A 15,632-nucleotide genomic window follows, 5' to 3' on the forward strand; every position below is an offset into this window, starting at 1 on the left:
CTTTAACAACAGTTCCTTCTCCCAGTATTAAATTTATTGTTTTAGTTTCAAGGGAGTTTCACAAAACACAGAAAATACAAAAGAATTTTGCCTTTCTGTAGTCAAGGCATTCTGCCTTTCTCAAGTCAGAAGAAAAACCTTGACTTAAACTTTTAATTCCTGTGGCCAGGCCTGGCCAAAGCTGGGATCTGTGCCATAAATCATGTTGGGAAGAGCTGGCACAGCTCCCCTCTCTCTGCACTGGGGTCACATCCCAGGATTTTGGTTCAGCTCTCACTGTGGCCAGACTCTCCCTGATTTTAAGGATGGACACAACCACTCCTGGGCAGGGCTTGACCTCCTGCATGTAAAAAGCACAACAAAGTGAGGTGAAAAAATGATAAAGCCAGAGCAGGACGTGGTGCAGAGCCCAGATTTCCCCAGGCACTGTCAGAGTTGCATCCTTTACACGAACCTTTCCCCAAACCCAGCATCCTCTGTGCTTACATGACAGAAACAAAAATGAAATCTCTTTTTATTTTTCACTGTAACACAATGGTGAACCAGCAAAACTCACATGGAAAAAGCTGGGTCTAAATCACAGCTTATTCTTCGTAAACCTGAATCAACTTCCCAAAAATCCATCACTGCCAGATGTCACTGGTCTATCTCCATCTCCTCTGGCTGCACAGATCCCTCTCTCCCACTGAAGGCCATGTTATTAATAAATTGTTTTTCAACTTATACTGGATTGATCATTTATTTTCAAAATCCCTTTTCCCATCATTTACTCATTACCCGCCTCCTCTTGATGTAAGAGGACATTTATTGCCTTCTGCAGTTATTGTGCTGGCAAACAGAAACGTTCAGCAGCATTTCCTGGGGATTCTCTAATTTATCTATCAGTTATGGGACTGGACTATTTTTAGGGACAGGAAAAATTAAAATATCACTCAGAGTGACAGCAGTGAAAATGAAGGCAGCGAGTCTTCCTGTAATAAAGGAAGAGTATTGCTGTGCTTCCATGATTTCAGCCATTGGGTTTGCAGGATTATTTACAATAAAAAAGGCTTAATTTCTTATTAACATTACTGCTTTCTAACGAGAATAATTACTAATTAATGCTTAGGCAAAAAGGGACTGTTTTGCTCTAATCATAAAATCATTAAGGTTGGAAATCCCCTCTGAGGTCAATCGGTCCAACCATTCCCAGCACTGCCAGTGGCCCCTGTCCCCAAGTGCCACATGCACAGGGCTTTGAAATCCCCCCAGGGATGGAGAATTCATCTCTGCCAGGGTGGGCAGCTCTTTCCATGGGGAAATTTTCCCTAAAATACAACCTAAACCTCCCCTGGCCCAGCCTGAGGCCGTTCCCTCCCCTCCTGTCCCTGTTCCTGGGAGCAGATCCCAAATCCCCCCGGCTGTCCCCTCCTGTCAGGAGCTGTGCAGAGCCACAAGGTCCCCCCTGAGCCTCCTTTTCTCCAGGCTCAGCTCTTTCCCAGCTCCTTCAGCATCTCCAGACCCTTCCCCAGATCCAGTCCCTCCCTCTCCAGCCCCTCCAGATCTTCCTCCTCCTCACAGACCCAGAGCTCCCCAGGATTTGAGGTCCCTCAGCAGGCCCAGCACAGGGGAATGGTCACTTCAATTTAATTTCTAACACCATTTCTAATGATGTTACCTCAGCTAAGAACTCCTGCAGAGCACCTCGCTGAGGGTTTCTTGAATCCAGCATTCACTTAGCACAGTATTTGTTCCCAAACTTCAGCTTGTGATGGGAAGATTGTGGGAGGAGGGAACAGACCCGGGTGAAGCGAAAGCTGCTTATTCATTAACTCCCCATATGTTAAAACATTTTGCTATATCCTATGCAAAGCGATAAACACAGCTTTTAACATTCAAAAAAATTCCTTCACTTCGTTCCTTTTCGCCTATTTAAAACATTTCTCTCTCGTGACAGGTTTTTTGGGTTTTTTTTTTTTTGCTCCATAAGAAAGAAAAGGGGAAAAGCACAGATGAAGCTGCTCAAAAATAACCCCACGGTCACCAAGGGGGGCTGAGGCAATGCTGGAATTTTGACTCCAAAAGTGACTGGATAAACTTGGCCTCACTGGGATTCCACTGTCTCAGGATGCTCCAACATTTCCTTGGACATTGCAGGGATGCAGGGGCAGCCACAGCTGCTCTGGCAATTCCATTCCAGGCAGGAATTCCTTGCCAAATTTCCCCTTTCCCAATCTGAAGCCACTCCCTGTGTCCTGTCCCTCTGTCCCTTGTCCCCAGTCCCTCTGCAGCTCTCCTGGAGCCCCTCCAGGCCCTGCCAGGGGCTCTGAGCTCTCCCTGGAATTTCCTCTTCTCCCAGAGTGGAAGTGGGAAGGGAGAAGCCTGAGCAGCCAGCAGTGCTGCTTTCCTTTGCTGAACCTGGCACATGGAATCACTGTCCCTGTCTTCCATGTGCTTCTCAGCACTTTTGTTCCTCTCCAGGCTGGAAATTCTCTTTTTGCTGGATTTCTCTGTGTTCAGGACCATGAGGCTGATGGTCGGAAATTCACTGAGCCCAGCCTTGCTCAAGCCCTTGGATCCAGTCAGGCTTTGTGGTTCAGCAGCATTAAATTCCTCATTAACTCTGATTTTCCCTGCTGATGAGATTCTTTGTTTTCTTTTATATCTTGAGTTCCATTTAACAGCAGTTCCTCCCCCCCTTTAGCTGTTGCCCCAAACAGGGAGAGGCTGCTCTGCACAAAGCTCTGGGTGTGGATCTGTCATCTCCAGGTCAATTCTCATCTTGAACGTGGTAATAAAAGTGCCCAGGCTGGGCATTCCCAGATGTTTTGGAGCAACCTGGGATAGTGGAAGATGTCCCCGCCCATGGCAGCTTTTAGGACGAGCTTATAGGTGCCTTCCAACCCAAATTATTCTGTGATTCTATAAAAACATTCCAGCTCCAGGGCTCTGAGTTATCAGTTTCCATCCAGATACCATCACCCCTCAGACTTGTGCTAAGTCTTCTAAAATAAAAACATGGAATTAATTCATCTTTTTCCCTGAACTAAAACTACAGAACCCTTTCTAAACCTTTTTTTTTTTTTGCACATGCTGGAGAAATAAAAACCAGCAACCACCTGTATGAAATTGTGGTTCTGCATTAAAAGTTATCAGGTGTCAGTGCACAGCAGGAAAAATCCTGGAATATCGGTTATCACTGGGGTTTTTTGTTCTCCATAAAGACACACATACATAATGGAAAAATAATCTATAAACAAACATTTAGAGAAACATCAATAGCTGCTATTCAGCGTGGAACAACTCCTCATTTTGTTATTAAGCAGCATTTCAGCCTGGCTATTGATTGGATATGTGATAGTGAAAGATGAGACTGAACCAGGTATTTTTCATGGCAAACATGAAATTCTGCATTTTTGGTGCACTTGGGGGAAAAAAACACACGGCTGAGGTGTGTGTTTAATAATAAACACCTTAGCTACTTAGTCAGAAATGGTAAATAAAAGATTATGAGAAGGAAAAAAATGAAATCAAGGCTGAGACACAACTGTTGAGAATAATGATTGTGGCTGGGCAAGACATGGAGGCAGAGCATTAAATACAACACTCCAGCCCGGGCTGTCAATCAGGTGCAGGTTTCAGATATTGTAATTGGTAGCAAGTTTCCTAATCTCAACCTGCCAGGCAAGAAGCAATTCAACAAAAGCTCTGTCCCCCAAACAGAATGAAATCTGAAAAGAGGAATTTTCTAATGTTGGCAAGATCACAGGGTGGGTTGACAGCTTTATTATGCTAAAGTGACAAAAACATTATGCTGTGGTCAGTGCTGGAAAAGGGTGGTTTTCGGGAGCAGTGTGGAAATACAAAGCACTGGGAAAGTCTGATGAACTCCTGCTTTTATCTCCCTGGTGCAGCACATGAGCTTAGACACAGAAAAGTCTCTTGGCCCAAGTACAAAATGAGAAACGAATATATCTTGATTTTCTCCTCAGGTCTCCCACCGCAGCGATTTGGGAGAGCTGCAAGAAGTCGCTGAATATCCATTTAAAAAGGAAAAGGCCCCACTAACTTCACAGAAATAACACAATTCATTAACAATGAGATGATATGGCAGTCGGTGGAATTCATCACACGGAAGCTGTAATGTATTTTATTGCTTCTATTGGAAAAGTGCTTGGAAATAGAGTTAAAGTATTGACTCTGTGTGTGTGTGTGTGCATATATACATTTATTTATTTGTTACAGAAAGAGAAATAGAGCCAGGCAAATAGAAACAGGACACAAACGCCGAGAGAATCTCAAAAATAGGAGCAGAGTGGGAATGATGGAACTATTTTCTTTCAAACCACGGATATTTAGGGAATATTGGAGTAATTCCATGCCTCCACGGGAACAAGAACACCAGGTTTGTTGAGCTGTCCCTGCCTTTTCCCTAAGTGCTCATCAGCCAAAATAATTTCCTACTTGGCTGGATCCAGCCTCCAAACATGCACCTACTTCCCTGTTAGTTGGCTTTGGAATGTGTGAAGGAATGCACACAAATGTGGGGAGAGTAAACACGTTTGCTCTGGCAAATCCAGGCTCTAAACACGAGAGGTGAGAGTAGAATCATCCCCTGCTCCTGGAATTCTCCACGTGAGATCACAAAGAGTAAACAGACTGATAACTGAACACAAATAGAAACAAAAAAACCCGCTTTAAATTGCTAAATTACCTTTCAGGGAATGAAAATGTTTGTGGTTGTTATGCTGCTTTGTACCAGTCCCCCCTCTGTTATCTACATCTTGCAAGCTGCACTTTACAAAAAGCCCATGCAAAGAGCTCCTGATTACTGAGCTGTTGAGATCTGAAAAGGTAAACAAGGCTCTGAAGCATCTGAACAAATGTGGGGCTGGTACTGTTGGCACCTGAGCACTTCTGCTGATGAGAAACTCCCACAAAAGCCAATTCCTGCCTGGGAAGCTGCGGATCAGCTCCTCAACTCAGCACTGGGGCTATCACTGCAGAGCATGTTGGGCCATGCTAAGCCTTGAATAGAAAAAAGGAAGAGATCATTAAGTTATAATTTCCCCACACAATTGGTATAAGCATTTCCTACCAACAGGATTAGGATGAATACAAGATCCCAGAATAAAGCTGCTCAGCAGTGAGGATGGCAGTTTAGTGTCTAGTAAATTTGATTTCTCGGAAAATCCTGACACATCATAATAGCGAAATCCTATTTACTGTAGCAAGCAGGATGGATAATACCATTTAACACCTGGGATAGAATGTGCCATCAGCTCAGAGCTTTGTGCTCCATGTGCTCATCTTACCTTAAGGTTAATGCTCCTTGACAGCCTCCATGGAAAGCAGAATCCCCAAATTAAGTGCCGAGCTTGGGATTTGCAAATCCTTCCTCGACGTTTTAAGTCAGGGGAAAAACGGATGCAGGGAAGTGGATCAACATTTCCTGAACTTCATGTCTGTATTGCCAGGCTGGGATCCAGCCCTGAGCCCTCTGGGGAGCAGGAATGTCCCCTCACAAAGGCCACCACAGCCCCAGCACAAGGCTGGGGACCATGGAAGGGCCAGAGCAGTGACTTCTAGGGTGTGAAATGTCTGGTGGATCCAAGGTAAGACTGAAACCTCCAAATTCCTATAGAATGGCAGAATCGTGGAATTGTTTAGGCTGGAAAAGCCCTCTGAGATCATCAAGGCCACCAGTGAGCCGTGTCCCCAAGTGCCACATGCACAGGGCTTTGAAATCCCCGCAGGGATGGGAACTCCCATCTCTGCCAGGGTGGGCAGCCCTTTTAGGAAAGGAATTTTCCCAGTTTCCAAACCTCCCCTGGCCCAGCCTGAGGCCGTTCCTTCTCCTCCTGTCCCTGTCCCTGGGAGCAGAGCCCGACCCCCCCGGCTGTCCCCTCCTGTCAGGAGCTGTGCAGAGCCACAAGGTCCCCCTGAGCCTCTTTTTCTCCTTTCCCAACTCCCTGAGCCACCCCTCAGATTCCTGCTCCAGGATAATCCTATTACCTCATCCCACAACTACATTCACATCCAACCTGCCCGACGCTTAAAAGTATTTCTAGGAAATTCAGGAGCACAGGAACTTGGCTCCAGTGGAAAATATTATGATTAATATGGGGATCCATATCTTGCTCATTCGCACTGATAAACTAAGTAGTTGTGTCATACAGCAGGGTATTAAAATTAATTTCCTTCTGCTCCCATGACTTGGGGCAGGATTCTCCTAATGATGCATATTAGCATCAGGAAGCAGTGCAACATGAAAATAGCCGGGTTTGCTGGAGGAAATTGGAGCAGGGGAGACCCATCAGTCTCAGGGACAGAGCAGGAGCAGACACAGCTCACTGAGTGTCTGTGTGATGCCAAAACTACGAGGAGAAGCAGGAGAGGGTCGTGTGTCCTTTAGAAAAAAATGTTGTAAAGCTCTCAGGGTTGCTGTTCCCTGAGATTCTCCTCGGGGTTGCTGTTCCCTGAGGTAAATGAGGTTTTTCTGCCTTCTCTTTGCCTAAAGTGTTTCACCCCGGAGCCAGAGCAGCCAGGCTGAGTCCCCAGTCCGAGTTTCCAGGGTTGTTTATTCTCCATCATCTCTCAGTTCTGTCCCAGCTCTGCAGGGCGTCCCCAGCAGAGCAGGACACGCGGGGGACTGGGCGGGTCAGAGGGTCCCGGACCCTTTGTACCATTCCCTGGCCCAAACACATCCAAAATGAACTTTTTATTGACAGAATCTTACCAATACTCACTGCCTATGCTAACATGTCATTTCTACTCTAAATCAACCCTTGTGATCCAACTCAGCAGAAAATGGGGGATGAGAACAAGAACAAGGAGGACAGGACCACTCCCCAATTCCTCCCTCTCGCCTCTTCAAACCCATATACTAAAAATCCTAAATTCTACATTCACACTCTGTGATAAACTAACTACTGCTTATTTTGAATTCTCTCGGGTTGTGATTCTTCACACACTGTGGGCATTCACTCCATGGCAGGGATCAGAGGCAGTGCCCTCCTGGGCTCTGTGTGAGGCTGCCTGAGCCCCTGGACAGACCCCAGACCCCCTGTCCGGTCCCCAAACCCTCCAGGGCAGCCACAGGGATGTCCTGGACTCTGACGTAAAGCAAAAGCAACGGGGTGAAGGAGAACTGGGATTTCAGCTGCTCTGCATGAAAATCGTGTGCAAGTGCTGGTGGGGATGGGGAGCTGCAGAGCAAAGGGACACTGGAGATGCAGAGCTGGTTATGAATAAAGTCCATGGACACCGGGGCTGGGACTGGCACTGAAACCAGGCAAAAATACTGCACTTCTCCACTGGAATTAGAGGGACAAGACAGCAAAGACAACAACATTTTTTTTTCCTGTAAATACCAGAAATGGAACAGCTTCAGCTCCAGGGAACTGCATCAAGTAAGGACAGCCAGGGATCCTGAGCTCTGGCACTCAGGGAATGGCATTCCTTGAAAAAAGGCTCTGATTTCACACTGGGCTTCTCCTTTATTCCAAAATAACTTTGATTTTCTCCTAAGAGAGTCATAGAATGGTCTGAGTTAGAAAAGACCTTCAGGATCACCCAGTTCCACCCCCTGCCATGGCAGGGACACTTTCCACTGTCCCAGGGTGCTCCAGCCCCAGTGTCCAGCCTGGCCTTGGACACTTCCACTGATCCAGGGGCAGCCACAGCTGCTCTGGGCACCTGTGCCAGGCCTGCTCACCCTCCCAGCCAGGAATGGGAGAAAAGAGATCAACAGTTTTTGTTTTAAACACAGCAAATGGAACAGCTTCAGCTACAGGGAACTGCACCAAGTGAGGACAGACTGAACTCCTGAGCTCTGGCACTCAGGGAATGGCATTGCCTGAAAAAAGGCTCTGGTTTCACACTGGGGCTCTTCTTTTATTCCAAAACAACTTTGATTTTCTTCTGAAAGAATCACAGGATGGGTTGGGTTGGAAGGGACCTTAAAGCTCATCCAGTGCCACCCCTGCCATGGCAGGGACACCTCCCACTGTCCCAGGCTGCTCCAGCCCCAGTGTCCAGCCTGGCCTGGGACATTCCAGGGATGCAGGGGCAGCCACAGCTGCTCTGGCAATTCCATTCCAGGCAGCAATTCCTGCCCAAGATCCCATCCAGCCCTGCCCTGTGGCAGTGGGAGCCATTCCCTGTGTCCTGTCCCTCTGTCCCTTGTCCCCAGTCCCTCTGCAGCTCTCCTGGAGCCCCTGCAGGCCCTGGAATGTGCTGGAAGCTCTCCCTGGAGCCTTCCCTTCTCCAGGGGAACATTCCCAGCTCTCCCAGCCTGGCTTCAGAGCTGAGGGGCTCCAGCCCTGGAGCAGCTCCATGGATTCCTCTGGATTTGCCCATGGCCAGGGCATGTCCAGCTTCTCCTTCCCCAAAATCCCCAAGTCCTTCCCCAGGGCTGCTCTCCATCCTTTCCTCCCCTCAGCCTGGATTTGTGCTTGGATTGCCCCAACCCTTGTGCACGACCTTGCCCTTGTAAGTCAATAATTAACACAGTGTGAAATAATTAACACAGTGTGGAGCACACACAGCTCAGGGACTTGAGCACTGTTCTGTCTCCAGGTTTTGCTGTAGTCAAGAACCTCCTCATCCTGTAGGTGCACGATGAAAAACAGAGACAAATCCCCCTCCAAACCTCCTGTGTGAACACCTAAATCACAGCTCACACCCCAGTCAGACGCAGAGCAGGGCAAGGTTGTCTTGAACTGCTCTGTTCAACTCTCTGCTATTGCTCTGCTGCTGTGGAGCATGTAATAACTAATAGCTTATGTGCTATCTTTGACCTAGAAATGCTGGCAGCTGTTAGGGGAATTGCTGGGGTTTGGGGAAGTATCAAAAGGTTTTTAGCACATAAACCAAATTTATGAACAGTTATTCCCCCGGAGAATGGAATTGTTGATGTTTTACTATTGCAGCTGTCACTTGTGCACAGTTATTTTGTCCTGTATTAATAATACCCTGGAAAGGTTGAGCATCTTCCCTCAGTCACTGAAATATTTCATAATTGACAGGCTTCATCTGGCACTGAATATGGATAATTTTCTCCATAAGGAGCACGCTGTGCTGACACTAATCTGTCCTGTTGTCATCTCCCTTTATTATCAACGTCTGCATTGTTTTTTCAGCAGCACTGAAGAACACAACTACGAAGCTTCTAATTGAAAAGGCTAAGTAATCAAAAAGCCAATTAATCATCGAGATGAGCTCTGACACTCCATGATGCAACAGCCAGAAATACCACACAGGCATAACTGAAGTGTTTTTAAAGTGTGCTTATTTGATGTGGGGATGATCTGAGATTGTAATTAGCATTCTTTGTCACAGGTGACAGACTCGGATTGAACATTTCTTCCCCCTGACATGAATTCTCTGAGCTCCACTTGCTCCCTACCCACCTCCTGTTCCGAAATTCCCTCTGCTGAGCAGCCCAGGCTCTGTCTCTGTGCACCTTCCACTGAAATCAGGACAACTTCACGAACAACGAACCTGCCTCTTTTCATGCTCTGTCATTTCCACACCTTCCTTTTTTTTTTAAGCTCTATTTCCATCCCAATTTTCAAAATTCCTGGCACAGGAGCTCACAGGTGACCCCAGTGAGGGCTTTGGGGAAGGTGGGATTGCAGGAGCTGTGACCCCTCTGCCTGTCCAGGTTTTCACTCTGCCATCTCCAACCTCTCTGAAGCAATTCCAAGGCAGATTTGGAACAGAGTTCGCTCCTCTCAGAGCTGGAACAGCGCTTTTTTTGTGTGGGAGAGAGATGAAAATTTACCTTGATGACAAACTGGATGACAACTTGGAAATGCAGAGGATTTTACCTCACAGACAGGGAGTCAGAGTGAAAAGAAAAGGCTTGGCACCACAAAAACTCCACTCAGAACACAGAGCAAACATCACCCGTGGTATAAAACAGGGAATTCAGAACTACCTGCTCTAGTCCTGGGGATTTCCAAGCCAAGCAGAGAAACCAAGAGATGGCAGAATTTCCTTTTTCACATCCCCTGGGGGTGGCACTCCAGCAGAGCTCAAATCAAGTTATTTAAAGTTCATTATCTCCCTTGCACAGCACAAAAACGTATTTACACACACCGGAGTCTTCACTAACAGGAGCAAGTGAAGCTGCTGTACCAGTGACTGATATAAATGTGAAAAATGACCAAGAAAAACATCTTAAAAAGATGTAAAGGGTAAAAAAAAGTGAAAGAAAAAGCTGTCCAAGATCCCTGGTTTATCAGACATCCTTTGCCATGAATTATCACTCCACACTAAGAGCACAGCTAGAACCAGCCCAGAAAAATCCAGTCTGGATCAAATCCCACTCAAACTTTTTCCTCTAATCCCAAGCCAGAAACAGGAGAGAAAGGAAAGAGTTCTATGGAGTTTTTGGTGAAGGAATCTTAATATTTAGCTGTTTAAATAATGAAACAATTTAGAATCATTAAACTGATTTCCCCTCATCCTCTCCAACTCTTTTTCATTGCCAAGAGCATGGGATTTCATTAATGTCATCCTCAAAAAGGGAGGACAAAACACCGAGATGGTATCAGACATACCCTCGATTTAAAATACTCATTAAAGCAAATTATACACACTGATAATTGATGCAACAATTCTTCCTCCTAATCCAGAAAAACAAGGGGTTTTCTTCTGGCCTGCTAAGATGCGTCAATGAATGTGTATCTTGTTTAATAATTTTCACAACCAACTAACAAAAAAAAATCCGAATTAATCACCAATATATAAGGAAGAAGGCAGAGGGGTAAAGGAGGCAAATGTATTCAGGGCTGGAGGTTACAACCAACCTGGGAGCCAGGGAATGATGGCAGCAGTAATTATTTGAAATTAACATCCTATAAAATAACACCCTGTAAAGAATAGGAATGTTAACAGCAATATGTTAAGCCACTGTAAGCAAATCCCACAGCTTCCCAAGCTGCTCTCTACACTTTAATTTCAAATCTGTGATGAGATAAAGACACAGAAGTGCTTTTTAAACATGGTTTAAACTTGGAATTCAAATTAAACTCTCCACGTACTGATGGAGGAATCAACTAATTCCACCCACTGAAAGCAGAAATTCGCTGTGTCCCTTCACACTTCGCTTTTTTTGTTGTTGTTATTTCAATTTAAATTATTTTACTTGGTGACACTTCTTCACTTCCACTGGCTCTTCATCAGCGTTGGTATAAAATAACCTCATTATTTCATTTTTCTGTCTGTAATTACCGTGACAGATGAAATCCCACAGCGAATGTGAGAACTTTGTTAGTAAAGAAAACAAATATTCTCCCATCAAACCTTCCACCTTGTCAATATTAAGCCAGAAACAGCAGCAGCAATAGAAAAATAACTCCTCTGGCCAGAATTTTAATCTTTATCTCCTTAAAAAAGTCATCTTGTAAATATAACCAGGAGCAGAAATGAACAGAAAGGGAAAAAAGGGGAAAAAATGTTCATTAAAAGGGGGAAAAAAAAGGTTTTACCCTCTCTTCCAGCCGAGCCAGCTGCTCTTTGTAGTAGGCATCGTGTTTCTTCAGCTCCCTCTCCTTCTCTTCCACCTGCTTGGCCTAAAAAAAAAGGAAAAATAAAAATATTGAATCAAGGATATTATCCATACTTCTCCCCTCCTCAACAGCTCTGCCTGAGTTTGCTCAAATGGATTTGGAAAGGTCAGAAGAATGCACCAGGCTGGGATTTCTTTTTATTTTTTAATTTGAATTAACTTGGCAAATCAATTCTAAACTTAGGAAATCTAATCCTAAACAGGTGGATATTTGAGAAGAACAAAATCCTGTTATATATTTGCTAAAAAGTGCATCCAAAACTCTCCTGTCCTTTTAATTAGGAATCACTCCTCTGGAAACTCTCAGATTGTTGAAGTATCCACCAAGCTGCAAAACTTGACCATGGGATCACTCCCGTGTCCAATAATCTAAAATAACACAGAATAATTTAAAATATTTCTCTTTTCAATCCTAATATGACCTGAGTGTTCTTTTAAGAGACACTGCTCCCAGCAAATTGATGTTTTTGGCTTTTCATCTGCAGTATTTCCCATTTCCTAGGATTAAGGGGACTCATTAAAAATTAGAAAATACATTTTAAAAGCACACATGCACAGAGGAATGTATTAAAAATATAAAAAGCTGTAAGTCCTGCAGTGTAAATAGCAGACAAGTGATTTTTATCAGGCTATAAAGGATTTAACACCTAAATTATCAATACAAATACCTTCCAGATTCACCATTTTTTAATAAAAAACCTTAGTGACCTTATAATTACCTAATAAAGGTCATTACAACAATTACACCACACATTGCACAGATACAAGACTTGATTCCCTTTGTCAAGATTAATTTTTGGGGTTTTTTTAGCAAACACCCAAGGAACACATTAAAAAGTTTGGATTTTCCCTTGTCTCTTTATTCAACTGCTTACCTTTGTCTCTAAGTCCTGAAGCATGTAAAAAACATTAAAATTCAAATTAAATTTATTATGTAATGGTGAACAGAAAGAATGCAAAAAAAAAACCCCACATGCATGTCAGGTTTATCTGGAAAAATGGACAAAACTACTTGGGAATTGTTGGAGTTTTTGTGTAACTTCTTCAAAAATACCCCCAAAATTCATATATTTATGAATTGAACTCTGTCCTCCACCAGCTTCTCCATCAGGATTCCAGGGAGCACAGCAGCACCTAAATCAGCCTTGCCTCACTAATTCCAGGTTTTCCAGAGCTGATTCCATGGAATGTTCCAGAGCCGAATTCCCGTGGTTTGTATTGTACAAATGATCTCTGATGATTTCCTGGACCCGGTGGGACAGAACCACTTCAAATTCCCTGCAGGTTTTGTGTTCCCCCAAACCATCCTCTCCTGAAGATGGATTCAAGGAATGGTTTGGGTTGAAAAACCATCTCATTGCAGCCCCAGCACCTTCCACCATCCCAGGCTGCAGGGTCCAACCTGGCCTTGGACACTCCCAGGGATCCAGGAGCAGTCAAGTTTCTCTGGAAACTTGGGCCAGGACACCTCATATTCCAGATCTAATATTCCATAGCTAATACTCCATATTTAATATTCCAGATTTCATATTCCAGACCTAATATTCCAGATCTAATATTCCAGATCTAATATTCCAGATTTCATATTCCATAGCTAATACTCCATATTTAATATTCCAGATCTAATATTCCATAGCTAATACTCCATATTTAATACTCCAGATTTCATATTCCAGATCTAAAATTCCACATACCATATTCTAGATCTAATACTCCATATCTAATAGTCCATATCTAATATTCCAGAACTCACATTCCATATTTCATGCTCCATATCTCATATTCCACATCTAATATTCCATATCTCATATTTTAGACATAATATTCCAGATTTCATATTCCATATTTAATATTCCATGTCATATTCCATATCTCATATTTCACATCTCATATTACATACCTCATAATCCATCTCATATTCCATATCTATTATTCCATATCTAATATTCCAGATCTCATATTCCATATCTCATATTTCACATCTCATATTCCATATCTCATAATACACATCATATTCCACATCTACTATTCCATATCTCACATTCCAGATCTAATATTCCAGAACAAATAGTCCATATCTCATACTCCATATCTCATATTCCATCTCATATTCCATATCTAATATTCCATATATCATATTCTAGATCTAATATTCCAGATTTCATATGACTAATATTCCAGATTTCATATTCCGTATCTCATATTTCATATTTCATCTCATATTCCATATCTCATAATCCTTCTTATATTCCATATCTATTATTCCATATCTAATATTCCATATATCATATTCCAGATCTCATATTCCAGATCTCATATGCCAGATCTAATGCTCCAGAAGTAATAGTCCATATCTCATATTGCATATCTCATAATCCACCTCATATTCCATATATATTATTCCATATCTAGTATTCCATATCTAATATTCCATATCTAATATTCTATATCTCACATTCCATATCTAATATTCCAGAACTAATAGTCCATATCTCATAATCAATATCTAATATTCCAGATCTCATATTCCAGATCTCCCATTCCATATCTGCAAGGCCTCTTCACGGGTACCCAGTGCAAATATTCCATGTCTGACCATCCCACGATCCCCAAACTCCAGAAGATCTCCAGAACATTCCTGCTGTGCCAAACAGGCCAGTGACGAAGAGATCATTAATATTCCACAAAGCTCAGGAGAACTCAGTTAAAATTCAGTTCTTATAATCCAGTCGTGTTCCTCACGATTCTATCCATGACCTGGAACTAAACTGACTTTGGAAAGACGATGGGAACGGAACAAAACCCAGGGAAGAACGTCCTGAGTGAATTCACTCGCCCCATTTCTGACAATTCACGAGGACAGAGCTTTGCAGGGTGTAAAACACAGCAGATCAAGGGCACGGCAATGCAGAAGAGACAAAACTCACCCTTATCCTCCAGCTTTAAACTGAGCTTAAATCCTTTCCCTGTGTCTTGCCATGATCAGGGAATGCAACAACATTTATTCCAAGGATATCCCTCTGAGTGGAATATTTGATTTACTTGGGAAGTTGGTTCACTTTTTGGGTTGATTTTTGGGTTTGGTTCTCTGTCCCCCCTCAAAATAATTAATCATGAAACCAGCTGGATTTTAGTGCTCGACAGTGACACTGCTCATTGCCTTGATCTGTCACTGATAAAGGAGAAATATTGTATATAAAATACTGAATAACCTGTTCATCCAAAGGTTTTCTTCCCCGTGTCGTGAAAGTAACTGGAAGATTTGGTTGGCAAGTAAGAAAATCAGCAAAAAAGAATTTCTTCCACCCCTGACACTTGTACAGTAAAGCAGACACAGCAAAGTTCAAATGAATAAATAATAAATAAAATTATTCATTTATACAGGAGACTATAAATATGCCAATAGAGGAGAACTGAGTGCCGAAATAACAACCTGTAAAGTAATATTATATTTATGGGGCTGCAGCAATGAGATCCCTGTGAATGTCAACGAGCTGCAAGAAAATAATTAAGAATAGCCAGGTTTTCAATTAGCTGAATGCTGCACTTCAGGTGTAAATGAGACACTGGAACAGGCTGGTTGTTTCTTCATGAAAAAACTCTGACAAACAAAACCTTTGCTTGGGTGTTTTCTAAAGAACAGCTTCAAAAAGACATTTTTGCTTCCCAAACCACCCAAATTTAATACCCAAAGCCGATCACCAATATCAAACACAGGTTCTTCACAATCACAGGGAAACTGGACCGAGATTTAAAGGCCAAGCTGGGTTTTGTTTTCAAAGGTAGCACCTGGATTTGGCACAGCACTGGCAGGAGTTGCCATCACTGGAAAAATGGATTTCTTCCCTACAAAAAAATTCCAGGAATCACCTTGTACCTAATTGCAGGGGCACCTGCAGAGCCATCCTGGGACAAAACCAAGCCCTGCTCACACTAGATACAAAAATAAACACATTTATTTTGTCCTCTGTGAGGCAGAACAGAGCAAATAAGCAACTGGTCAAAAATCTACGTTTAATAATTAAATTTTAAAAATAAAAAAAGGGAATCTATTGCTGGATGGAACAAGATTCCA

The 15,632-nt window shown here is 43.2% G+C and overlaps 1 protein-coding gene across 2 annotated transcripts in view; it reads right to left on the minus strand.

Annotated features, from left to right (window-relative positions):
* Positions 1–15,632, minus strand: part of CHCHD3 (coiled-coil-helix-coiled-coil-helix domain containing 3) — a 132,552-nt gene that overhangs the window by 38,408 nt on the left and 78,512 nt on the right. For both annotated transcript variants that reach the window (XM_063397127.1, XM_063397128.1), the window contains exon 5: positions 11,478–11,561. In XM_063397127.1, coding sequence (XP_063253197.1) covers positions 11,478–11,561 — 84 coding nt within the window. The remainder of the gene's footprint in view (positions 1–11,477; positions 11,562–15,632) is intronic.

The sequence above is a fragment of the Prinia subflava genome, chromosome 4 (assembly GCF_021018805.1).
Source record: "Prinia subflava isolate CZ2003 ecotype Zambia chromosome 4, Cam_Psub_1.2, whole genome shotgun sequence".
NCBI classification, from domain to species: Eukaryota; Metazoa; Chordata; class Aves; order Passeriformes; family Cisticolidae; genus Prinia; species Prinia subflava.